This window comes from Lissotriton helveticus, chromosome 5_1, assembly GCF_964261635.1.
Source record: "Lissotriton helveticus chromosome 5_1, aLisHel1.1, whole genome shotgun sequence".
Classification (NCBI taxonomy): domain Eukaryota; kingdom Metazoa; phylum Chordata; class Amphibia; order Caudata; family Salamandridae; genus Lissotriton; species Lissotriton helveticus.
The window spans coordinates 308,642,957-308,669,657 of record NC_136065.1 but is presented as its reverse complement, the minus strand read 5'-3'; the positions used below and the strand labels follow the sequence as shown (position 1 = coordinate 308,669,657).

Here is a 26,701-nt window from a genome sequence, read left to right as displayed (position 1 = left end):
CTGGGTGACAGGCCTTTCAGTTAACAAAATGTCTTGCAAGCGAAAGTGTATGCACAGTCTCAGGTGATGCCTAAAAAGGAGGCCTGGTGAAATAACACAATTTGGTCAAGTAGAGAAGCTGAGATTGATCCCAGATTTTCCAGTTTCACACTGTGCAATTCACCCATTAGCTTGCTCTCTTCTGCCATCAAATGTTAATGCTTTGTGCTTAATTCTTGGAGGATGACAGTATTTGGGTGACAGATATAACCCACTATTTACAGGGCACAAATCGAGGGTAGAAGTGGGTGTACTGAGTCCCACACTTTTTTAGAGAGGGGGCACCATTCCCCTTGTGAGAGGCTGAGGAGGATAGAGGAGTCACCTTGCACTGAAACTGCTTGAATCTGTAAACACCATTATAAACAATGGGGTGATCCAGTATGCGTCAAAGGACCTGGGTATTGATCGGTAAAGAAAACAGTGGTCCCAGACAATTCTTATTTAAATATATCACTTAGTATAGATGCGTATAAACGGCATTCAGAAAAGGCACACATGAGAAAGCAAGGCAATAGGCCACTTCAAGATGACAGATTATATTCCATTTATTTCTAATGAGGCGGTGTTGAACTCACACTTGAATTCATTTGAATTATCTCCCTGTGAAATCCTTTCCTCTCCTTCTATTTCTCAACACTTGAGCAAAATTTTTTTCAAACTTTCTATAGTTGATGATAACCGTCAAGTACATGTATAATTGTATATCATACGTTTGAAACTTTTGATTTAAATGAGATTTCTCTAATATGACTAAAAGAAATGGAAAATAATCTGTCATCTTGAAGTGGCCTATTGCCTTGCTTTCTCGTGTGTGCCTTTTCTGAATGTCGTTTATAAGCATAAATACTAAGTGATCTATTTAAATAAGAATTGTCTAGGACCACTGTTTTGAATCTGTAAACACAGCATGCGAGCAATTTGGCCTCAGGGCACTTTTAAAAACATTTCCCACTGGCAGCACACCCTGGAGAGAAAGGCTCAGTAGGGGGCTATCTCTGAATCATTTATCTGAGCAAGTAGAGAAAACTACAATCCAATAACCCTTATGTTGTCTAATGAACTGCAAGTTTGCCAAACGTTTGTACTTTGAAGCTGGATATGAAGAAAGCCCGCAGAAAACCAACCTGTAGTAACAGCAAGCATGATCGTTCAAAATATACACCCAGCATGTTTTGTTTACTCTTTAATAGAATTTAAAGCTGAAATACAAGGTTCCACATTTCAACTCTGTTAAAAAATAGAGTTCGTTTTAACCAGTTCTGAGCTTAAATACGCATTGATATGCACATTATGTGATGTAAAACAAAGTAAACCATAGCTAAAACAGTTTCTCACTTTATTTTGATTATTTTATCTTGTTCATTTTGGAAAAGAGGCCTGTTCCACTTTATGGGCAGATTACTATGAGGATATAAAGTTACATCCTCTGACATCACTTCCTACGATGTCACTGTGAATTGCATATGCTAATTAGTGCCACTACTACTTTTTCCTAGGATTTGTGCCAAGGCATTTTATTTTGTGCAGTATAACCTAGTGCAAGCCTTTCACAAGGACAAAATAGTGCTTCACACCGACTTTGATACTTGTTACCCCTTTTTTAAAATGTTGGCTCAAGGAGATTTGCCTGGTTTTACAGGATGCTTAATCGAATCCAAGATTCGAGCCCGGCTCCCAAAGATACATACCTGGCAGCTGTAGCCATCAGGCCACAATGTCTGCTGTGAAGGCTCAGCTTGTTTAGGGCTTGAAGTTCCCAGAGGACTTAGAGATGAGATTTCTTTAAAGTGTGTTAAACCAAAATGAAAAGTGCATATTTGATAGAAAATAATGTATTTTAAGAAACTAACATGCTGAAGCTTAAAAATAAAAATGACTGAAAATCCAAAACGCATTTAAGCTGCTCTTTGCATGATGGGTCATACCGAGTTGTGGAGATTTATAGCTTGTAGTATTTCCTTTGTGCCCGTGGGCACTTTCTCCTGTGGAGGTATTTTATTATAATAAACCTTTCCCTAACTTTGCTATTAGCAACTGCATCTTATGCTTTAGGATGGTTGATGTTCTACTACAATATAGGATGTTAAACATCGTCCAGCCATTATATGGTATCAAGAATATAGATGGCTACATTATCACGAAGGTAAGTATATAAAGGGGAGTATAGTTTTATCTATGTTCTTAACTCAACATCTATTTAGCTAAAAGACATGCATATCTTCAAGATACATAGATGTGAACTTCAGAATAGTAACTCTGTACTCACCTTTAGAGGTACCTTCAAATTATTGTCATTCAATATTCTGGTTATAATATTTTGATGTCAATCAATATAGGGACATACATCTGGGTGGCCACTACCTGTAGTAATCTTGCAAGGGGTGATTCTTACTGTGATTGGCTTTGATGTGGTCACTAGTGCAAAATTGTCCAAGTCAGTATCTTGGAGTTATTCTCATCAATCAGAAGTAGGTTTTGTTACAGAAAAGGTTGAAGCCGCCCTAGACTGGAGCAAGTATAATAAAACATTGTCTTGTATTTTGCACAGTTGCTTAGTCAGTTCAATGTAGTACATGTTTACTTTCCTAATAACGATTGTGATGAGTTAACCCATTTAAATGAAAGGAGTGGCCACTTTATGTAGGAATTTTGGATGTGTTCTCGTGATCACCTTATCTATGTATTTTGAGGCAGGTCTTCTTCTGATGAGGCTGGAGTTAACTAACTTCTTACTAACATGATAACTATTGTAAATTTTGTTAAGTATAAGGTATTTTAATGTTATCTTATGCATTGGTTCAGACTGTGGTTCTATTAGTCCCATGAGAACCATGTAACTGTATGTGGATATTAGTTTCTTCTGTCCTTTTAAGTAACATTGAAAAACGTGTATTTTGAAAATCTGAAAGTAGTTTGTACAAGCTGCAATAGCAAGCTTGACGAATCTTAGTCGAAACAAGCAAGTTGCTTCTACTCGGTAAGGATCTTTCTGGTAGACAGTCTATCTAACCTCAGGCTCCTCAACTTTAGAATATTCCCAGGTGCCCGACGTGATGTGTAGGAAACTGTGTAATAGCTTCTGCACACTGGCAAGTGGAAGCATTGGCCTCTATTGCAATAAGATGCTGCCTCTGAAGCACAAGTTACTACTTGTGTAACGATATATCTGTAAGAGACATTAGTTAGTGATAGATTCCTTACCTTAGAATATCCCCAGGCGTCAGACTGGATCCGAATTTTTTTGCGTAGCAATACCCCTGCGCGCCGGCAGGCGTCGTCCGCAGCTCCGCGTCCGTCATCGGCGTCGTTAGCGCCGGGATGACGTCAGAGTACTTAGACGCCGCCCTCGCAGGCTGACGTCAGTTCTGACACACAGTTTTTCCACGCCAGATACGCAGAGCCATGATAGAACCAACACTGGTGCCATGAAACTAGGGCCCTGAAATGGGATGACCGTAACCCTAGATATCGGTTCGCAGAACGGGGAGTATGGGCGGGTCGGTAAGGAATCTATCACTAACTAATGTCTCTTACAGATATATCGTTACACAAGTAGTAACTTGTGCATCTGAAGGAGACACGTTAGTGATAGATTCCTTACCTTAGAATAGATACCCCAGCAATACCAACCCCGGTGGTGGGTCTGCGAACCAATAATCACACCAGAAAGTCCTTGAGGACGGAACGGCCAAAGAAGCCATCCCTCCGGACTTGGCTGTCCAGGCAGTAGTGTCTCGCAAACGTGTGCAGCGAGGCCCATGTACCTGCCTGACAAATGTCCTGCAAGGGCACTCCTCGGCCCAGGGCAGTCGTAGTCGCCGTGGCCCGAGTGGAATGAGCCCTCAGCCCAACAGGGGGTTCCTTCTTAGCCAAGGAGTAACACGCCTGGATGCACAAGATGATCCACCGAGAGATGGTCAGCTTGTGCACCGCCCGTCCCTTCTTAGCACCCACGTAACCAACAAAGAGTTGGTCATCCACCCGGAACTGGCGTGTGCGATCCAGATAGTAAGAGCGCACGTTTTGGGTCCAGGCGGTGGAGCCTCTCTTCCTCTTTCGAGGGATGCGGAGGAGGAAAGAAGGTGGGCAAGGTGATGGACTGCCCAATGTGGAAGGCCGTGACAACCTTGGGCAGGAAAGAGGGTCTCGTCCCCAACACAACCTTGTCCGGATGGACAGAGAGGAAAGGAGGTGTGGAAAAAAGAGCCTGGAGCTCACTCACTCTCCTGGCAGAGGTGATGGCAACCAGGAAAGCAGTCTTCAAAGTAAGAAGACGGAGAGGACAGTTATGGAGCGGCTCAAAGGGAGCACACTTTAGGTAAGTAAGTACAAGGTTCAAGTCCCACTGGGGCATCACGAAAGGAACAGGAGGAAACGTGTGTGATGCCCTTCAAAAACCTGTTTACAATTAGGGACTTGAACAAAGATGGCTGATCAGGTAGCCTTAAGAAGGCGGAAAGGGCAGAAAGGTAGCCCTTGATAGTGCCCAGAGCAGAGCCCTGCTGGGCAAGAGAAAGAAGGAGGATGAGAACCTCAGAAAGGGGGGCAGAGAGTGGATCCACAGCCTTTGCTGTGCACCATGCCACAAATCTGTTCCACCTGCAGGCGTATACAGACTTTGTGGAGGGAAGCCTGGCTGCCAGAATGACATTACAGACTTCAGGAGGCAAGTCAAATGGCCTCAACTGTTGCCGCTCAATCTCAAAGCTTGTAGGTGGAGACTGGACAGGTTCGGGTGGAAGACCGTCCCCTGCTGCTGCGACAGAAGGTCCTCCTGAAGAGGCAGACGAATCGGGGGATCGACAGACATGCTGAGTAGCTCTGGATACCAATATCTTCGTGCCCAGTCTGGAGCCAAAAGGATAACCTGGGCCCGGTCGCGCCTGATCTTCTTCAGCACTCTGGGCAGAAGTGGTATAGGCGGAAAGGCGTACAATAGACCGCAACTCCACTCGTGACGAAAAGCGTCGCCGAGCAAGTGCCGCCTTGAAAATTTCAACGCGCCGACTGATGACATTGCGCGTTCTTTTCGGTGGCAAATAGATCTAACCAAGGCTCTTCCCAGTGAAGAAAGAGACCCTGCGCGCATCAGAGTTCAGACGCCATTCGTGATCCATCAAGCGCCGGCAGCTGAGTTAGTCCGCCCTGGCGTTCAGAGAACCTGCCAGGTGTTGAATCATCAAGGTAATGCCTTGATGTTCCATGCATGTCCAGAGGCGCAGAGCCTCCTGACTTAGGGTCCATGACTCCACCCTGCCCTGTTTGTTGCAATACCACAAGGCAGTGGTGTTGTCCGTGAACCACTGCACTCCCCCCGGACAGAGGGAAGGAATGCCTTCAGTGCAAGTCGGGTCACCCGAAGCTTCAAAAAGTTGGTATGGAGCTGGGACTCCGACGGAGACCAGAGGCCTCTGATCTCCGCATCTCCCAAGTGGCCGCCCCATCCCAGGAGGGACGCATTCGTCACCACTGTGTGCTACGGTTGGGGAAGGGAGAGGGATCTGCCACTGACCCAATTGCGATTCATGAGCCACCACAGCAATGGTCATGCAGTGCCCCATATGCAGTACCCAATGGAACTTCAGGTCCCACTGCAGAGCCCGCATATGCCATCTGGCATGTTGCACTAGTAGGATGCAGGAGACCATCAGGCCCAGGAGAAGGAGGGTCATCCTGACTGAAACCCGGTATAGAGGCTGAAAGATCGGAATCATGGCCTGAATATCCCCGACTCGCTGCTCGGAAGGATAGACCCGAAACTGCGTCAAATCCTGAACCACTCCGATGAAGGGGAGCTTCTGAGAGGGAAATAGGTGCGACTTCGACACGTTGATGGAGAACCCCAGCAAATGCAGGAGGCTGACCGTGGTCTTGAGGTGAGAGACGACTGCCTGGGGCGAGCCTGCCTTTAACAACCGGTCGTCGAGGTAGTGAAAGACTGACACCCCTGACCTGCATAGATGAGCTGCGACCACCGCCATAACCTTCGTGAACACCCGAGGGGCACTGGTAAGGCCGAAGGGGAGCATGGCAAACTGATAATGCTCCTGGCCTACCATGAACCACAGGTAACACCAGTGGGTCGGCAGGACGGGGATGTGAAAATATGCGTCCTACAAGTCCAGCGCTACCATCCAGTCTCCAGGGTCGAGGACAGCCAAGACATGAGCCAGAGTAAACATCTTGAACTTCTCCTTCCGGAGGTAGCGACTGACATTCCTGAGGTCCAAGATAGGGCGCAGGCCCCCTTTCTCATTCTTGGGGACCAGAAAGTAGTGGGAACAACAACCACGTCCTACTTTTGGCCCAGGAACACGCTTGACGGCCCCCTTGGCCAAGAGGGCCGTAACTTCCTGTTGGAGAAGCGCAAAGTGATCCCCCGACATGCGGTTGAACTGAGGTGGCATGGATGGGGGGGCAGACTCGAAGTGGAGGGAGTAGCCCCTTCAGACGATTTGCAGCACCCACCTGTCCAAAGTGACAAAACGCCAGCGGGGGAGGTGATGTTGAATCCTGCAGCCTACCGGCGTGGGGTGCACCCCAAAGCTCGGACTAGGAAGGCTTTGAGGCAGATGCTGCGGGAGCGGAGGTGGACTGACCCGCATGCTTGGCCCCGCTGAGGTTGGTTCTGCGCAGGCTTCTGGCTGAACGGACGTGTAGGGTTGCCCCCTTCTGTGGCCACGAAAGGAACAAAAGGTAGACGTGGTCGGGCGTGTGGTGGCTAGACTCAAGGACTTAGCCGTAGCCCGAGAGTCCTTGAAACGCTCCAGGGCACTGTCTGCCTTATTGCAAACAGGCGAGTCCCATCAAAAGGCATGTCCATGAGGCATCTCTGGACATCCCTAGAAAACCCCGTGGACCGCAGCCAGGCATGGCGACGCACGGCCACCGTTGTGGAGATCGCCCTACCCAAAGAGTCCACAGTGTCCAGCCCACACCGAATGGCGAACTTTGCGGCGTCCTTCCCCTCCAAACAGCTTGGGAAAGTACAGCCTGAACTTCCTCCGGGCACTTGGGCAGTGTGTGCGCCACCATGTCCCACACAGCGTGAGAGTAGCGGCCTAAGAGACATGTGGTGTTGACTGCCTGCAGCCCCAAGCTGGCAGAAGAAAATAACTTTTTGCCAAACTGCTCCAGCTTCTTTGATTCTTTATCCAGGGGGGCGGTAGAGAATGCACTTTGGGAAGTGGAGGCCTGAATGACCAGGTTCTCTGGAGTCGGATGATTCGTTAAAAAAGCAGGGTCACCCGTTGCCGGGTGATGACGCCTGGCCACGTTTTTATTCACAGGAACCCCAGTGGCTTGTCTAGACCAAGTGCCCATCAAAACATTCATCAGGGCCACATTGAACAGACACAGAGGTTCCATAGAACGTGCCGCCAGCTGAAGCACTTCAAGAAGTAGGGTTGTCTTAAGAGTGACAGAAGGCAGATCAAGGTCAAGGGCCTCAGCTGCTTTACGGAGCACCACAGTATAAGTGGCACCTTCCTCCATGACCGTGGGAGGAGACAGAAAGTCGGGCTCAGAGGAGAGGTCAAGCCCACCTGCATCCTCCGATTCCTCCGCCAACTCCTGATCTGACTCCCACTGCCGTGCAAGAGGATCTTCAAATCCCTCCCAGTCATCCCCCTCCTCCACGGCCCTAGGTACAGGCTGCTGCGGTGGGAGTAGAACAGGTAAATACAAATGGTGCAACTGTGCCGGCACCGATCCAGCTCCATGTTCCAATTAGGGTCCCAAGCAGGAGCAAAATTGTCTGGAAACCCGGGCAAGGGTGGAGGTGGGACGAACGGGATCCATTGTGGCACCGGAGCCGCTGGTGGAGGACTTTGCAGTGCTGGTAGCGGAGCCGACGGCAAGCAAGGGCCCTCAACTGGGACCGCAGGTCCTGAAGGCACGCTAGAGGGATTCCTAGGCCTGAAAAGGTTGTCCATGGTTGCAAGAAATTCTTGCACCAGGGCAGGAGTCGCCGACGGACCCAGATAAGGCGGGTATGTCGCGGGACTCCCAGGCTCCATGGAGCCGCAGCGGAAGAACCCCTGCCCCCCTCGTCCGCGTCCGGAGACCGACAGGGCGACGTCGGAGAGTGTAAAGGTTTCTTCGACTTTTTCTTGTTACGTCTTTTACCTGATTCCGCGGGTGAAGACTTTGACCCCGAGGAGCGATGATGATGGCTCCGCGGGTGGTCCCTCGAGCGACCCCTGAACCTCGAACGGCACGGAGATGACTGCCTGGCCTCCAGCAGCTTTCGGGACCGCTTCCGCAAAGCCTTAGGAGCCATGGCCAGACAGTCGGAACATGACCAGGAGTCATGGTCGCGCTCCAGACAGCAGAGACAAATGCCGTGGGAGTCGGCCACCGACATCGTACGGCGACAGGCCCCGCAGGATTTAAAACCAGGCATCCCTACGCGGCACCAGGAGTTTAGACTCAAAGAAGTAAATACAAAAGTCTCAAAAAAGTTAGTCAAAAAGTGATTAGGGTACGTGCTCTAACCGGATCTGCGCTTGCTGGCGTTGAAAAATAAAGAACGAACGTCAGCGTGCATGGGTGGCGCCTAAGTAGTCTCCGTGACATCATCTCGGTGCTTACGACGCCAGCAACGGACGCGGAGCCGCACGACGCCACCTACTGACGCGCAGGGGTAGTGTTGACGAAAAACTTTCCAGATCCAGTCTGATACCCAAGGATATTCTAAGGTAGGGAATCTATCACTAACGTGTCTCTTTTGGATACAGGATTAGTGGGGAATTAGTATAGGGAAATATAAAATTAAATAGAGCAGTGGACATGTCAGTTTGTTAATTGGATTGAAAAGGATAGTGGATAGATAGACTAGGAAAGGCTCTAGAAAGTGTTTGTTCATTTTAGAGCGCGTAGCAGTAGGAGGAGGTTTGGGTTAAGTAAATGTGGAGATGGGCAGGAAGAGTCAGAGGGAAAGGTTTAGAAAGGCTTGTTTGGTAGAGAGATCTGAATATTAAGAGAGGTATGAGAGGATGCATGAAAATATCAATCACCCCTGGACATCGCAAATGGAATATATACGTATATGTATAGGGCAAGATGTCTGGAACTCCTTGGGGTGGCTCCCGGGTTTTCGGACCAATAATCTGTAAACATCCCTACTATGCCATGCCATCCACCAATCAGATACATATCATTGCAACAAGGATCGCACTGGAAACCCCATGAATCGAGTTTGAGCTCTGTGGCTAGAAATCACTATCAGAGGAATTTAAATAGCCAAGAAAAACAGACCAAAAGCACTGGTGCTGCATTCTGGGGCTGTGGATCTCCCAAGATGTCACAAAGCAACAATGCAGAGTTTTCACTATACTGTGGGAGGTTATGTAGTCCTATGAAAACAGTTTAATTTGACACCTTTTGAAGGGAAGAAATTCTTCAGAAAAAATACATACATATATACATACTTACAGAGGCTTTCACTAAGACCTCTTCATTCAAAGTGCTGATTTAGTGGCATTCCCATTTTGCTTCCACCCACATCATCAAGCATGGGGCACAGGGTCACACAACGTCAGCTCAGTGGCTACCTAGCATTGACAGCAGTATCATTTTGCCTGATCAGATGTTGACAGCTTGCCGAAGAACAAGTACCTTACATTTGGTAATACTCTTTCTGGTGGGTACTATATCTTACTGTGCATTCCTTACCTTCAAGAAAACGCCCAGGTGCCTAACTAGATCCAAAGAATTTTACAGGTATGCTCCTACATGCCGTCAGGTGATGCAGTGTGGCTCCACAATCACTTTAGCGCCCCAGAAAAGACATCAGAGCTGTATACAAGCACCACCCCTGCAAGTTGACATCTGTTTCTTAATAATTCCCTTCCCCTTCTCAGACGTGAAGATCAAACAAATTGCAGGAGACTGGGACAAAATCTAACTCAGCATCTTATAATATTCAGGAGTTCATTCCACAGAACAGAGATGTAGGAGGGCAGTGAGAAATCTGTGCTTAGAATAGCCTCTTCACTAGAAAGGTGAGTTGGCATAACAACTTTGGGTAAGAAGGCTGTCTAGGTGGTTGCAGTGAGCAAATGCGCATCAGCTCTAAAGGTGTGAACATAGAAAATGCCAACAATCAGTTCAAATCCCACTAAGGTATGGCGAAAGGCTTTGGGGAACATGCAAGAAAAAACTTTGATAAAATGAATCACAACACAGGATCTAAACATAGGGGGTTGATCAGGTAAACACAAAAATGCCAAAAGAAAACAGATAACCCTTAACTGTGCCCACTATAAGGCCTAGCTATTCTATCAGAACAATAATACACCCAAAATACATCAAAAGGTTTGACCTGCAGTGGGTTAGTATGTCGTTCCCTACAGCAATAAAACTTTTTCTCACAGCGTAGATGAACTTTTGTAAAGCATTTAACTGTTGCTGCTCAGTATCCACAAAGAGAGAGGTCTATGTGACACAGACTCGTGTACAGGATGCTCCCCAGTTGTTGAGACAGAGGGTCCTCCCTAACTGGTATTGACAAGAGAGGGTGACTTTCGGTTTCCTGGCACTTACCTAGAAGTAAACACTATTTGTTAAATGCAGGTAAGTAATGCGGTGCACGGCTCGACGAGTGGTGGCACAATGTTGGATGCGCGGCCCGCTCCCGACGAAACGCAGATGGAGCAGGGACATGCTGTATGGCTGCACACAGTCACAGCTCTATAGTGAACTCCTACCCCCGGTTAGTAGACCAAAAAATGTTTGGGACCTGTATTTAACTTACAAATACAATCAAGACGCCGAGGTTCCAGATCAGGAGGACACGGAGGAGCGGCATGAAGGGGAGGAGGGCCCCGAGGATTAGATACACAGTAAACGGGGGCTCATGGGGGTTAGAAGGCAGGACACCTGGGACTCTGAAGAGGCTGGTGGGACACGGAAGACCTGGGAACACTCACTTTGGGCCACACGTGGAGCGGGGGAGCCTGGCGGGGGAGGATACTTGATTAATGGGGAGGGTGCAGGAAGGGCACGGACATGAGGGGGGGGGGGGGGGCGGGGCACAGTGGAGACGGGTATGCAGTGGAGTCAGACACAGGGGCAGTCAGGGGGGGAGGGGTGGGGTTGGGCGGGATTGTTGCGTGAGTAATGTTCGACCCGGTTATCGCTGGCAGACATGCACACTTCAGGGTATACTCTCACTACATAGTAGACATAACATCCACCCCTACCATGGTTGAAGGGGACAGGGCGGGGGACGTCGACACGCTCAGAATACACACTAAGTCGTGCTATCTCAGGCCTGCGTCTCCGGACCCTTGGGATGTCGGTGTGTTGATTCTGCGAACTGTTTGTGCTATGTATTTATGTAACACTAATTTGCAGCCAGCCCCAGGGTTGTAGGCGGAATGCTGTGTGTATGCTCTACCGACGAATAAAAGTTTATACCCCCCCAAAAAAAAAAAACCCCAAAAAAAAGTAATGCGGTGCACATACAAGGAGGGATGTCCATCCTACATTCACAAACAGAACAAAGGTTCAGAAGGACTGGATATCTATTGTATTATGCCGCCTAAACAGGTATCCAGACCTGATGAAGTTGTGATTACGACGAAACACATGTTTGCTAAATTGGAACAAAGCTCTTTTGGAGTAACAAATCATAACGCTCAAGATCAAGTACAACGTTTGAAGACTGGATTTTTAATCATTGCATGTGCGATAAGGCTATATTCTTGTTCTACTCAACTGGTAGCTGGATCTGAGGGCAAAGGAAATACTCAGGAGCTCTTGTGTGGACTATACTCTCTTGGCCTAGTCGGGGCGATTTAGATGACTTGGGTCCGGTCTATCATGACTTTTCTTAGTACTTGAGGCACGAGAAGCAATGTTGTGGGAACACATACAATGGAGTGCATATCCCATCTATGTTGGATTGACTTTTCTGGAGGAAACACCAGTGAGTAGTTATAATACAGCTACCTTAACAGTTGCAAACAGACCTAACGGGCCACCCCCCCTGACCGAGGATGCCACTTGCGACCTCGGTGTGGCGACACCAATCGTGATCCATCAGCAGATATCTGCTCAGCTAATCAACTCTGGTATTCAGAGATTTTTAGATGGTTGGCTAGCAGAAAGATGTAGGGTCTGCTGGAACAGGATCCAGGACTGTACTTCGGCCTACTTGTTGGAGTACCATCTGGCAGTTGGTTTTGTCCACAAGGACCAGTACCAGCCACCTCATGAAAGACAAGAAGGTTTTGAGGGCATGAGTGATCGTCTGAAGCTTCAAAAGGTTGATAGCCCAGAAGCCCCTGATTGCTGCCTCCTGCATGCAACCCTACTGCCCCAAACCCACTGGTATTTAATCTGTCACAACCGGGAAAAGTCTGGGTGGGGAAGGAAGAGTGGACCCTGAAGCAGGCTAAGTTGGTACATGTGTGATACCACAGAAAATTGTGAGTAATATCCTCCGAAATCTGGATGGGATGGTGAGGCAGTCCTGGTGCTGGGCCCACTGAAAGCAGAGGTTTCACTGTCAAAACTGTGTATGCCATCTGGCGATCAGAATGTACAAAACCAAGGATTGAGCCCGAACATCAGAATCATACCCTGAACATCCTGAACTTGCTGTGGCAGTGAAAATACTATTAACACCAACATGTGTAGGACCGCTTCACTGGAGGGGGATCTTCAGCTCTGATGAAAACTCAAATATGTCAGAAGTTCAGACGTCATTCAGAAGCAGTCTATGACTGATGGAGGTGAGTCCAGCTTGAGAAGCCAGTCATTATGGAACAGGAATATACTCATACCACACCTCTGAAGGTGGGCACCAACCACTGCCATTACTTTCACGAACAACTAAACTGCAGGACAGAAAATGGGTCCTGCAAGTCCAGGGACACCATGCAGTGTCGTGTGTCCAGAGCATAAAGAATCTGAGCCAGGGTGAGCAATTTGAATTTATCTTTCCACAGAAAGACATTCAGTGGGCAGTGTTCAATTACAAGCCTTCATCTTTATTCGATATGCCTAAGTAGTCCAAATAGCACCTCTCTTCAAAGGCGGCACCCACTCAATGCCACCTGACTAGCAAAAAGTTAACTTAGTGCAACATGAAGGTGGAGTAGTTTTCCGACAGACAATCTGATGTGGTTGGAAAATGGGTCGGTGAAGAAATGAAAACCACGGTGCAGCTCCTTTGAATAATTTGCAAAACTCACCTGTCCGAAGTGAAGGATCCCAGCCAGGGAGGAAATGTTATATCCTGCCTCCTACTGACTATGAGCCTGTGAAGGCAAGGTGTAGTGGCTTGATAGCTGGTGTGCAGACAAGGAAGTGTTAGAGGAGAGCTGTCCCTGCTCGAGCTGTCTGCCTCGGATGCCACCATGACTTCTGCCCTAAAAGGACTGAGCCTACCATTGCTGCACAGGATGAAAGTGTTGGCGATGACTGAAAGGTGGCTGGCCTAGACCTGCACACTTCAATAATAAAAGTGTGAGAAGAGGACGTTGCCTTGGAGGGGCGGGCTTAATGCAGAGAACTGCCATACGAGGCCCGTGTGCTCCCTTCCCCAGCCCTCACCGACCTCATTCTCCCCCTCCAGAAAAACAAATGTTTGCGGAGGCTGGAGCAGAAGTCCTGTGCTGTTTTCACACCCCTTTATGGCCATCAGTTGCTTACAGCCTCCAACTACGATCTGGAAATCCAATGAGCACACGGGGTTCCAGCTCACCATGCTATTGGCTCTTCCAAAATGTGACCAAGTGAAGTGAGACAATACCGCGTAACAAAGTCGCACCATGGGTGTTGGCAGGACTGCTGGTCTTTGTCATCTGGCCAAAGAATGACAGAGCTCAAGCACAGATTCATGAGTCTGTAAGAGCGCTGATGAATGGCAATAGTGGCTCCAAAGAGGCTGAAACTGCTTGATGGATCACAAATAAATTAGCCTTTAACAGTAGACAGCTGTAAATCTAGCACTTCTGTAGTCCTTTACACTACTACTTAGATTGATAGCCTAGGTGTTCAGTCTAGGTCCGTCTCTGGAGATGTTTCTAGTCCAGTGGCATTCTTTAAATCTATACATATCGGTACAGTAAGGGGGAGCAGGCAGTCCGTTTCATCATCCTCAACGGCAAGGCGATAATGATGCATTCCTTGAACTACGTCAGCTACAGATCCAAACAAGGTGTCTAGCCTCTGACTGTATTGGAGTCAAAGTAGAGGCTGAGGATTGGCTGCAAAATGACTAGTTGCACTTTTGTAATCTCATAGCAGGACATAGGCTTGGAGCAGGCCGACAACAGCTCGGGTTAGGAGAATGGCATGGGAACCTGGTTCGGGGCCAGCGGAGTTGTTGCTGGCATGGAAGACAATAGCATGAACTCAAGGGTCAGTTTGGAAATATACACCAGCATCATAAAGGGTCCAGGAACCGGTCCCATAGGGTCAGTTGGTGCCAAGGGGAAACTACCAGCTGATGTTTAAATGGTGCCCTTGATGATTCTCTTGGTGCAGCAAAGCTTTCTTGAATTCCACTATGTCTTGCAGGTTCAACGACAGCAGACCCAGGCAATACAGAGTGTGCTGGGACCAGACATACAACCAAGTCCTAGCCAGAAGCTGCTTGTGTGGCAGGATCTTTGGTGGACATATTTATGGTGTATTTTTGCTTTACCTAAAGACTTTCGAGCTGGAACAGGACTTCACATGTGACTGGTTCCATGAACAGGCTTGAAGAGGCCCAAAGACTTGGAGAGGGACTTATGTTTCAACCACAACCTCTTAATTTTCTGCAACATTTTTGCATCCTGCTCTCAGATCGCTTTTTTGGGGATACTTAGAACACAAGTTTGAGTTATGGCCAGACCACAAGCACAAAAGCAAATGTTGTGTGGGTCCATAAAAGACATCTGCTTTCTGCAGTCGCAGCACAGCTTTAACTCTGCTGTTTTTGGGGGCGATATAGTCTCTAGCACACAGCTGAGATAATTTTAAGTCTTCATACGATTGACTAAGTTTGGAGTAGAGCTCACGATCCGCATCAAAGGGTACACGAAGAATGACTGGCACAGCATGCAGGGGTGTCGCTCATTCAGTCAGCAAATTCTAGGGAAATACGGATTGACTGCGGAGCAACATGGCACCACCTTATTAGTGACCAGGAGCTTTATTGTAAAATTACTGGGATCCAGTCTGGCACCTGGAAACATTCTAAAGGAGACTAATCTGTAGTTCAAAGTATCAATCAGAAAAGTAGTGCCCATCCGTGCCATAGCTGTTGTGGCTACATGTAGCTATCCGTTCCATGGCTATTGTAGCTGCATGCTGGGCTACTTTTAAAAAATAAATATTTTTGCATACAAAATGGTTCTAAACAAATTGCACACTTGCCAAGGCTAGAACTACTGCTTTCGCCAATGCTAGTTTGATGCTCACTCTGTCTCTATAACCTGTTTACACACAAAAGATCTTATTAAAGATTAAATCTGTTAGTCTCTGCCAAAAGAGGAGCCCACACACAGAGGTAGTTAGCCATACAGTGTTTATAAATACTGAGGATGCTCCAATGATAGACAAATATTAAACTAAGCAGGTGATTCATTCTCTGGCAAAAGGGTATATTTGAAAATTGCCAATCTGCAGGGGATCCAGGTTGTGACGATCCAGTCATGCCTCACGGAGGTGCAGAAGTACGGTACTGAAAGGCAGTATAGGACCTTAAATAGTTTCTTGGAGCTAGGGAGCTATTGAGTGGAGACAGCAAACCTCCTTCGCTTGGTGGTACAGAAATCAGAAGCACTGGGAAGATGTAGACTCAATTTTGAAGCTGGGTGGTAGAACATCGATAGGTAAAGATTGGCATGGGTTCACTGATGAACAGGAGGTACTTGTAAAGCAAGGGTTACTACGTGCCAGTGCTGCAAAGCTAGGAGGTACATTGTTATGGTGCCTACTACACTTGCTGCAACCAAGTAATGAACAACTGGCAGAGTCACAATGGCGATAGGCACTGAAAAAAACATAGAAATTGATCTTTAAGACAGGCAGGATTCCTAGCGTTTAGTACATAGTACTCTCTATTTTCAATTATGTCATCATAATTCTTGCAATATTGCCCCAAGTTTCCCCAACCTCACTATACCACACTAAAAAAGTATCTTCTTACCACTTCATCTTCTGTCCAGCATTTTTCTATTAGCTTTGGGACAGGTTTCTTCACAAGGCGTTGCAAAGCTTTTCCTGCATCATAGTTACATTCATGTAGCTAGAGAGAAAAAAAAACAGTTTTAGAAGCATTTTCACTAAAAACTTAAATGAGTGGGCTATACACTAATCACCAACAAGCATTGCACGAATCTAGTCTAGCAAAATAGGTCACCTTTCTGTAGGACAAAGGGAATACATATGTCTCCGATGTCACATAAAGTACTCCAATTCCCCTACCACAGGGGCTAAACACTTCAACCCCCTCTCCCTGAGGGTTAAGGTATTGCCACGTGGTGTTCATAAGTACCATGAGATTTCCTTGCACTCAGCAAAAAGAATTGAAGGGCAGCTGACAACATTTGGAAGGTAGGCAGCAGGTGAAAAAGTTAAACAGGAGTCATTTAGTGGGTATGTCAATGAAGAAAGAGCCTCACTGCTCTAACAAGTGGGTCAAATGAACAGTAAGATAAAAGGACTGTAATCTGGACAATGCACCGGGTGTTTATGTAGGCTAAACGAAGGTTGTTAATAGGAATGCATCTAGTGAATCCTTATGAAAGGGTTGAAGCCTTTTATAGATTTGATTGCTAAAATTCAAGTTTGTTAGAAGCACAACCAGCTTTGTGAAAATAAAGGGTAGTGTTTTGCCTGGGGAGTCTGAAAATGGATCATGTGATGAATGTATGGTCCTTGGTTCCATGGGATAAGCAAACACTGTGGCGGGCCCACCAAGCACATGGTACAAAAGTCAATTCTGCTCACGATAAGAGCTCTGCAGACTGAAAGTGTTAATGTAGTCAAACAACTGATGCTTGATGCTCGGTACTTGATAACTTTCAATGATTACCAATATTAATGATTTCAGTGATCCCTTGTGACTCGTAATTAGACTGACTTGTTACATACAGTTTTCAACAACATAAAAAGCTTGGAGAGCTTTTGTAGCTTCGTCACCTAGAGTGTTTTATTGCCTACCAGGAAACCGCATATGATGGAACTCTGTTACATTTCTACTAAATGGTGGCAACTTAGTGTTTCAAAGGCTTCCCATTCTCATGACCCTCGACTATTTATGGCTGATGGGTTGCAACGAAAATACTGATTTATACCCTCAGACTGCAACTAATCTCCTTTTTATACATGTGTTTAACAACTGAAACTGCATGTTAATTTGGGGGTTTCTTCATTATTCACAATTCACACTGTATGCTCACCACCCACTGTAACACAGATCCTGGTGCAGGTCTTACTTTCTTCTGTCTGCTACCAGCAATATTTGCTGTTTATCTTATACTTTGAAGGACCACGTAAGCCTCTACATTAAATCAGGCTCACACTGGACATACACTGGTCGCTCTCATGTAAAGTATACAAAAGCTCTTTCTCACGCACACACAGAACATTGTTACCTTTATGGAGGTCAAGAACACGCCAGGGGTCAAGCAAGCACAGGTATATCTGAGGAGAGCTACTGGGTATAACACGTACGCATTACATTTATTTTGACAAAATTAAGCAAGATGTGAACATGCTTTTCTCCAGTTACTGATTGCCAAAAGACGACTGGGAAATCGAGACTTACTGTAAAAGTTCAGACAGGAGAATTCAGGAATCACCAGAATACAAGTGGTATGAAAGCTCAGATGTGAAGATGTCACTAAGAGATGTAGCAAAGTCTAAGTGCCGGAAGAGAGTGGTTGGGTGAGGTGAGACATAAGCATCAAGAAACAGAACACAAGTCATTTTAGAGGTAAGAGGTCCACAGCAGAATAAATAACTCCAAGGTCAAAAGAGTAAAAAGTAGTTTAAGTAGCTTCCTGCCACGATTGCCATAAATGGCACAAGAGATCGCAGATAATCAGGAGAGGAGATGAATTGCGAGGCATTCCTCAGAGCAGTTTCCAGAGAGTAGTATGCTCAGAAATCGAACTAGAGGACTCAAAGCAAGATAACCCAGAAAACAGAGGTATGCCTGTGCTTCATTTTCCATTTCCAGTCAGCTTCAATGGAACTCTCCAGAACAATATAGTTTATCTATAGGTCTCCAGTTTAGACAGTACTTCATAGCAACTGCCAATAGGATTATTCAGCAATCATACTCTCTTTTTGAATCCCATCCCATTTTGTCCGGCAAATTCATTTCCCTTGGCTTCTTCCGCCCCATTTTGCCACCACAATTATGGTATTTTCTGTGACTATTCTCAATGATATCATGATTCTGTCGTAGTTTATGCTCAGCTGCCTGACAGGGTGTTGGTGAAGACTGGAATGAATGCATTTAGAGAAGGAGAAGTTTAAAGGGGATTTTGGTAATTAGCATGAAAGTACAGTGAGAATAAAACAACAAGACCATCTAGACGATGGGGTAACATCCTTGGGCATGGAAGTGTCAAGCCCACTGGTATACTGAAGTTCTTCATACCAGTTGCCTCCGTCATTATAATGGTCAACCTCAAAAATCAGCTGCAAAAAGATTAAGTACATTTTGGGCCCCAGTATGTGGTAAAGGGAAAGTATCAGAATCAGATAAGCGGTCGGTGTAGGGCACAACTTCGGTCGAGGCGGTTCAAATCAGAGTCAGATAGCACAACAGGATGTTATGCTCATTCGACATTGATGCAAGTGGAACCGGCACAAGTAATAGTGCCAGAAGCACAACATGCACAGAAGTGTTTTTTCTTAGCCTTACCCAAGACTTCGACTCCGATGACGAGTCGCTGTGGGAACAACACCCTGGTTTTAAATTCCACCAATCGAGACACAGAGTCTTGTCTGGCGATTTTGAGTTTGACCTTGCGTTCCTGTATGGCCTTCGGGTTCATATGGGTGCAGTGCCACAGGCCTTAGTGTTGTGGTCTGAACCCAGGCACCACAAACAGACTTTGTAAGCGTTCATCACAAACGTGTGTTTGCAACAGTCCCTGCACCATCTCAACCCTATGGCTTTTGGAGAATTAAGGCAAAAAATATCACGTAAAAACTAGGTAAAACCTTTGGATGCACGTCTGAAAGAAGAGAAAGAACGAAACGGACGTCCACGCACACTGGAGGCGCTTATACGCACTAAAGGAACATCAGCAGCAGTTAAGCCTCAAGATGCCACCTAGGGAGGCACAGGAGAACAGCTCTGAAATTTCCAGATCCAGTCTGACGCTTGGAGATTATTTAATAGGTGAAGAATCTCCAGTTAGAATTATCCATCAAAAATGTATATAACGCTCATCTTGTAAATGTATATAACGCTCATCTTGTACCACCAAGTCAAAGACTGTCTTGCGGTTTGAGACAATTATAACTGGTCACCTCAGTTGTTCTCATTCTTAGACCATTGATTTTCATAATCGATGATTCAACAAATTGTTGGATTTAGAGACCTTTTTAGAAGTTGACATTTTTCTCAGATAGAGAATACTCTGTTCCTCAAATGAAACACATTTTCCTTTCTAGAGTATAGAGTTCCTCTTGAGTAAGTTCAGGTCTGGTCAGGTCTGAACTGAAGACAGCACAATTTCTGGCAACTGATTTGAGGTACCAAAAATCAGAAGAGGAAAAAGGGCCAGCTCTACATGGTGTTTATGGACCTATCAGCCACATTCAACTGTGTGGTCCATAGTAAGCTTTGGGAAATCATGAAGTCCATGGGAGTAGATAGAGTAATTATTAATTTTATACAGCAGGATTATATAGGTGCAACAGCCTGTGTAAGGTTTGGTGGAGATGGAGAATGCACAAAGCCATTTGATATTAACAGTGGAGTGACTCATGAATGAATTCCCGCTCCATTTCTTTTCTCCCTCCACACCAATAGGGTGGGAAGGCTTCAGAAAAAAGCTGGTCAGTGAGTGCAAATCATATGTTTTAATTACAGGGTTACCCCTACAAAGTGATTTTATTTGATGGGAATTTCTCATGGAATGATATGGTGACTAATCGACCCCTCCACCTGGAGAGAAATGTTTTTCTCTGAAGACCAGAGGATTTTCAAAAGGCTAGGTGTTTCATCCTTGGTAGTTGCGAGATTTAAACATTTTTCTTCTGCTAGTTCTAACAGACTGGTACTAGAGGAAGCAATGGTTTGGGTGCTGAATGAGGTTGCAGAGTGCCCATGACTATGGAAATAATCATACAAAGCTCTTCCACAGGTACATTTAGTTTCACAGCGCCTCTGGCTTACATATCCTGGAACATAATGTTATCGTTCACAGGAGACGCTCTAGCTGGTGATCCTGTGAAGGATACTGAAATCCACAATGATGTGTATGTGATCAATTGAACTGACAGTCGAGAAGATTGTGAAGATGACCCATCATGTTTATGTTTCTGTGGCTGCTAATAATCCTTTGGAGGAATATCTTGCGCCTGCTAATAGGCATGTGGTGCTTTCAGAGGTAAAAAAGCTCTCTACGATGTCCCAAGAAAAGGTGGTCTCTTCCTGGTTGGAGACACGGAGGATGGTCTCTAGACCATCAATTTCAGTGGTACTGGTGGCGGCAGATTTAAATGCTGCAGAGGTGACTGGACTGGTTTCTCCACAGGAATTCTGAAAGACAGAGGCCCAAGTGGAGCTGTGGTTGTGTTTTATCCAGTGTAGGAGATAATCTGATTTTTTTTGTCTGAAGAAGCCTCTGCTATTGATGAGGCAACATAGGAATGGGAGTTTACATTGTTCTCCAAACAATGGTGATATTTTCAATGTAACAAAAATTCCGTCCCTGGCATTGAAAAAGTCAGTGCTGCACTGTTATCAGACATTCATTTTCTTGACTGAGCGAGATTGACAGTGACAGGAAAGATGTGGTTTTCTTTTCTCTTCTGTTGTAGATCTTTTTTCCAGGGATCTCCAGTCTCCTTAGGGGCAGAGTGCCTAGTTATAGTAGAGGAAGAACCCTCTCTAAAGTCAGTTTTGAGCTATTCCTTCTCCTTGGTTGTCATGTCTTCAAGCTTGCCCATCAGTCTGATGCCCTCACGATATTTAAGTGTGATTGAGAGCATTTAAGAAAAAATTCTGACTCAATTGTGAGGGTCACAACTGATGTCAATGATGCAACATGTAGAGCACTTCACAAACAGTGAAGGCATTACGACAACACGATTCTCTGGGCAAATCAAAAAAAGCTTTGAAATGTTTCTCAAAGTTGGAAAACATCAAATGATGTACAACAACCTAATTTCAACTAAAAACTCTTTGGAAATTTGGGTTAACCAACACTCTCAGTGTTCCATGGTCCAGTATACTGCTTCTGGGATTGCAAAAATCTAAGCTTCTTAAATGGACTGGCTGCCTTTTTTCAATACTACCCTAATGTAATGCCCATCAGAACACCTTTTACAATCATTGAACACTTTTTGTTAGCAAATTGTTTAGGGTGCTCAATGCAGAATGTGAATTCAGATCAGCTGTTTAGAAGGTGCTTTAATTACATTTGGCCATATTCGCTTTCTGCACCATTTGGAGTTAATTGTGGATTGAATGCTAGAGGGTCCCCACATAAAGAAGGAACTGTTCGACATGTTCGACTATCAGTGAAGGTGCTAGGATGCAGAAAGACTAGATCTTGACCATTATCTACCAAGCTAAACAGATGAATACCTCTAATGCTAAGGGGCCTTCTCGTTCTTCGAACAACCACAACTATCAGTTTATAAAGCACACCATTCATGAATGTAATAAACCAAAAGGATTTCACGCAACATTGGTGTTGGAATAAAATGCAGACAGAAACTGGCACCTTAAAAAACAATCAAACGTCACAGCACGTTTTACTAATGAGTTGCGCACATTTCAAATACAACTTTAATCAAGGTTTCACTAAGGTATCAGTTGATAAAATTTGTGTTTCATGCATAGTAATGATTTGACAGTTTTAGTACTGGTGATTCAGAACAAAACCATAGTCTTTAGATCCCAACAAGACTTTGCTGAGTCCATCTACTAGTAATATGTAAACATTTATGAACGTAGCACTTGATAAATGTTCACACCTTTGAAAAACAAGTAAACTGACGCACAGGAAAAACGTAGCGGGTCAAGTGGAAATTGTCAGATTGTGACCAGTCCATTCTATCACAGCCAATTCTGGTTTTATATGAAATGAAAATACAAGATCATCAAAAGAATATTAGAGTAAATGTGTTCCCTTTGACAGAGCAATTCATAAGGCCATTCCTCTGAAACTAAAATAAGCACAACTGCTCCCTCCTGTCTGCAACAGACTGGGAGAGGAATGCTCGTGCCTCCTTCGGACTGTCGGTAGCACCAGCGCTACCGAATCCCACAGAGCATGGTAACAACAGCCTAAAAGGCACACAATATTCACTGACCGCAATGCCAGGCTGATGGAAGAAAGCATCGTCTTCCACAAGGTATCCAGCCTTTTGCATTGCCTATGCAGGGGTGTGAAAGGGAAAGCATCATGGGAGGTGGAGTTTTGGACCGGATGCTGCTGTTCCTGGTCGAAAAGCCAGGTCTTGAATCGTCTCCTGAAATTCAGCAGGTCTTTGGTTTGTCGTAGGTTGAGTGGGAGGGTGGTCGAGGTCTTGGCGGCGCGGTGGGAGAAGGACCTGCCTCCGGAATTGGTTCTACGGATGCGCAGGGCCGTGGTCGGCGGAGCGGAGTTTCCTGTTGGGTACGTAGAAGGAGATTCGACTGTTGACATAGGCTGGGCCGGTCTTGTGGAGTGCCTTGTGTGAGTGGATCAGGAGCTTGAAGGAGATTCTTCTGTCGACGGGGAGCCAGTGCAGGTTCCTCAGGTGGGGGGTGATGTGGTCGCGGCGCGGGACGTCAAAAATCAGGCGTGCAGAGGCGTTCTAGATTCTTTGCAGTCTGTTGATGAGCTTGGACGAGGCTTCGGCGTAGAGGGCTTTTCAGTAGTGGAGTCTGCTGCTGACTAGGGCCTGGGTGACTGTTTACGCATGACCTCATAAAACTCATTGAGTGTGGAAGAATCACAAAAAGCTGTGGTTGCAGCACTGGCAGGTCATCAAATTCATGTGGAGGTAGAGGTTAAGTCCAGTATCGTGTTCCCCAAATGTGGGTCAGGACCCACTGGTGGGGTCGAGAGCTGATGTTTGGCGGGTCACAAAAGTCCTGGTTTATATGCAAGTAATATTCAAAATGATCAGCCCTGTTTGTGCGCCAGGGCAAAGGTGCTAAGCAACGTACCTAAATCCAAATTTAAAACAAACCCTTGCAAATATCCCAAAGCAAGACTCCAGGTAAACTTTCCAGGATTTGTTTCTGCTACTAATTTACTTCACAAAGCTATTTCAGAAGAAAATGGGCAGTATACGTGACCACACGCTACTATGCCACTTGTGTAGGACTTTCACATAAACTGAGAAATAGGCTTTTGTCCTAATGGTCAGAGCGGTTTGGCTTTGTATTTGGGTAACCAGTTTGAGTTCTGCCATTGGCTCAACTTCCTTTGATTCTGGGCAAATCACTAAACTACTGTGCTTGTAATAAAATGAATCTGAAATTGTGTAATGTAATCTGATGCTCACGTACAGTGCTTCAATGACTTTGGGCTCTGTTTGCACTATATAAAAGTACATATCTATCTAACCCAAAATGCACCACAAACCTCATTTTACCATACAAATGTATATGAGGCCTTGCCCCCGCTCACCCCAATACTCTGCTGTAGAAGTAGTTTCTTAAATTTGCTAAATTACTTGTTTTAACACCAAGACTTTTCAAAAATCTTGTGATTTTGATGACCGGATGCCACATGCCAGCACGCCGCTCTGAAAAGTGTTTCAGCTCCAGACTCTAGGGCAGTTCACCATCTGCCACGTTTATGGTCAGTAGAATATCTTGCCCACAACCTTGTATTAATTTGCCACTTTTATGGGCAGATGAATATCTTGTTCACAGTCCAATAATGTAGGTCATGGTCAAGGTTGTGACTTTAACAAACATTTTACATTAAAAAAATGCTGTGCCTTATGTCCATTAAAGCTGGTGGGTTGCAAAGGTTTGTTCTAAAAAAAATCTGAACTCACAAATACTTATACTGGTGCATTGGTTCGATGGTGAATTATGCCATGCCATTGAATGAGTCACTGGAGAAGCTCTGGATAGTGGAAGAAGCTTTTAAGTCAAACACATCACTGGCAATCCTCTTAATAGTAAAGCCTTGGCGGCTAAGATGGCTATAAGGTGGAAAGGAAACAGTGAAATTCACTGGTGGCCCTCCCAGTGTGATAGAGTGGGATCCACGTAGTTCTGAGACAGAAGAATGATCTCTACTTTTTTGCTGCGACTGAGAAAAAGTAGGTACAGATTTATTTCCATAAAAAGCCCAGCTGAGACCCCAAAGCAGTGCTGCTTTATATCCTAGTACACTGTACTAGGATTCGATTTGGGAATTTGAAAGACACCACAGATACTGAAAGTCCATCTTTCAATTCAGCTGACATAGTAACTGAAAAGAAGAGGTGATGATAGGCTCCTTGAAAACAGAAGCGTAAAATAAAACCCTCTACTTCCACAAGAAAAGACAAATAAGTTGTCAATGGCCCAAAGACCTTGAATAAAGCCAGACAAGCATTCAAAAACTATTTCTTCAGTGAAAAATAAGCCTTCCCTCAGCAGATCTTTATTCTGCAATGGAGAGGAAAATTAACTTCTGACTGATACTACTGTGAATTCTGACAGAGAGGCGCTTATACGATACTAAATGTTGAAATATCTGCATGTGTCATATGGGGCTTATAGGAAGCCTTCACATGTATCTACTTTTTTTTAGCTCTTTCATTGGCGGGTGGGAGGTGAGTTCTAAAGCCAAATGTATTTTTTATAATGACAGCTGAAAGAAAATCCAGAGTTGGAGGTTGTAAGTAGTTCTTTATTACAATATCACATGCTCTGGCCGTCATGGTTTTTAATTTCACCCCCCTTTGCAACACAACACCACACCACACCACACCACACCACACCACACTTTGCACTGGCAGCCCCATGGCATGAGACCTAGTTCAGCCAACATCATCAAACAAACAAACTTTTGTACCCATCAACCTCATAGGAATACAAAGGATATTGGGCATCAGCTGCTTTATTTCAGGTTTGAATTTTTAAAACATTAAAACATCTCCTGCAGTTTGAGTAAATGCAGCATGAATATAAGAATTTGTGTCCCCATACACAAATAAAATATTGTCTTAGACTGCCTTTCAATGGCACAGTTATATCCAGAAATGATACTTCACTGAAAACTATTTTTCTATTTTGAAGTAGTAATGCACATGTAGTCTACAGTCAATAAGCAGAGCACTCACCAGACCAGGTTCTAGCTCATCTGGTAAATATAGTCTGTGCTGACTGCAGAGTGAAGAAGCTGCCAACTGGGACACAGGTTCCTGGTTGCGTCAGAGGGGCAGGCAAAACGCCTAACCTTCATAAAAGTGAAGACCGGTCCATAGGAAAAAGAATAGTGTAGTAACCTATGGACTAAGCCATTCAGAATGAGGAACTTTGACTTTCCTTTATTTGGGAGTAAGGAGTTGGCTGCTTTTATGTCAGCCAGGTACATATGAATCCAGGAAGCTGCAAATAATACAGGCTTGGCTGACCCAAAAATGTTTTGGCCTCAAGAATTAAATAGACTTACAAGGGCCACTATCATAGAGGAGCTATCTGCTCCTCAAATTAAGAGGGGGATAATGAACTATGATAACTGTTCAAGCAGCATGTAGTGCGTCCCGCTCTAGGGAGAGCAAACAAGGGAAAGATGGAGAAACTGTACTGATAGCATTTTCAGACACTCATAGTAAATGCAGTACTACTGAATATCTGCTATGATTGATGCAGGTAGCAATCTCAGTTTTTCAGGGTGAGTGTGTAGGCAGTTGCTACGAGCACACAGAACTACTTGATGAATCTGTTCTAATAAAAGTTATATGTTTATTCCATCTAACCATCGGCTGAGCTGGTTCTGTTGTAAATTCACATACCTAGAAACTTCTAACATGTATGTACTGCTGGGTCCAGAAAAGTACAATTCATTTTTTTCAAAGTGTTTATTTTGGTTTCACGTGGGACTAATCTTTTCCCTTGGTCAGACTCTAGCCCACAATGGATTAGGGATACCAACACCACCTAAGTTTCTTTCAACCCCTCATCAGCCCCCCTCCCGGCACTATGCGTCTGTTCCTGTGTAACGTGTATAAAGTATGTCATTTTTCTCTTCCTGAAAAGCCAGGGGGAGCGGGACGGAAAAGTAAGTGATCAACAAGAGAAAATAAGCAAACTGCTTCAACATGCATCTATGCTAGATTCGCCTGCTGTGCATAGGCTGTTAAGAAGTACCCTTGCGTCCCAGAAATCAGTGGGTTACCTGTAGTAGAACACTGAAGTACAGGCTTTAAATGAGCCTAACCCTATAGGTCTTCACGCTTGACTATCTAGAGTAAAGCTTTGGGAGAAAAATTTACTTACCGTATTAGCATCTGTTCATGGTGTGTA

General features: G+C 45.3%; 1 protein-coding gene across 22 annotated transcripts in view; it reads right to left on the bottom strand.

Moving 5' to 3' along the window:
• RERE (arginine-glutamic acid dipeptide repeats) overlaps positions 1–26,701 on the bottom strand; it is a 1,170,479-nt gene that overhangs the window by 358,757 nt on the left and 785,021 nt on the right. For all 22 annotated transcript variants that reach the window (XM_078642320.1, XM_078642327.1, XM_078642330.1 and 19 more), the window contains one exon: positions 16,193–16,291. In XM_078642320.1, the coding sequence (XP_078498446.1) occupies positions 16,193–16,291 (99 nt within the window). The remainder of the gene's footprint in view (positions 1–16,192; positions 16,292–26,701) is intronic.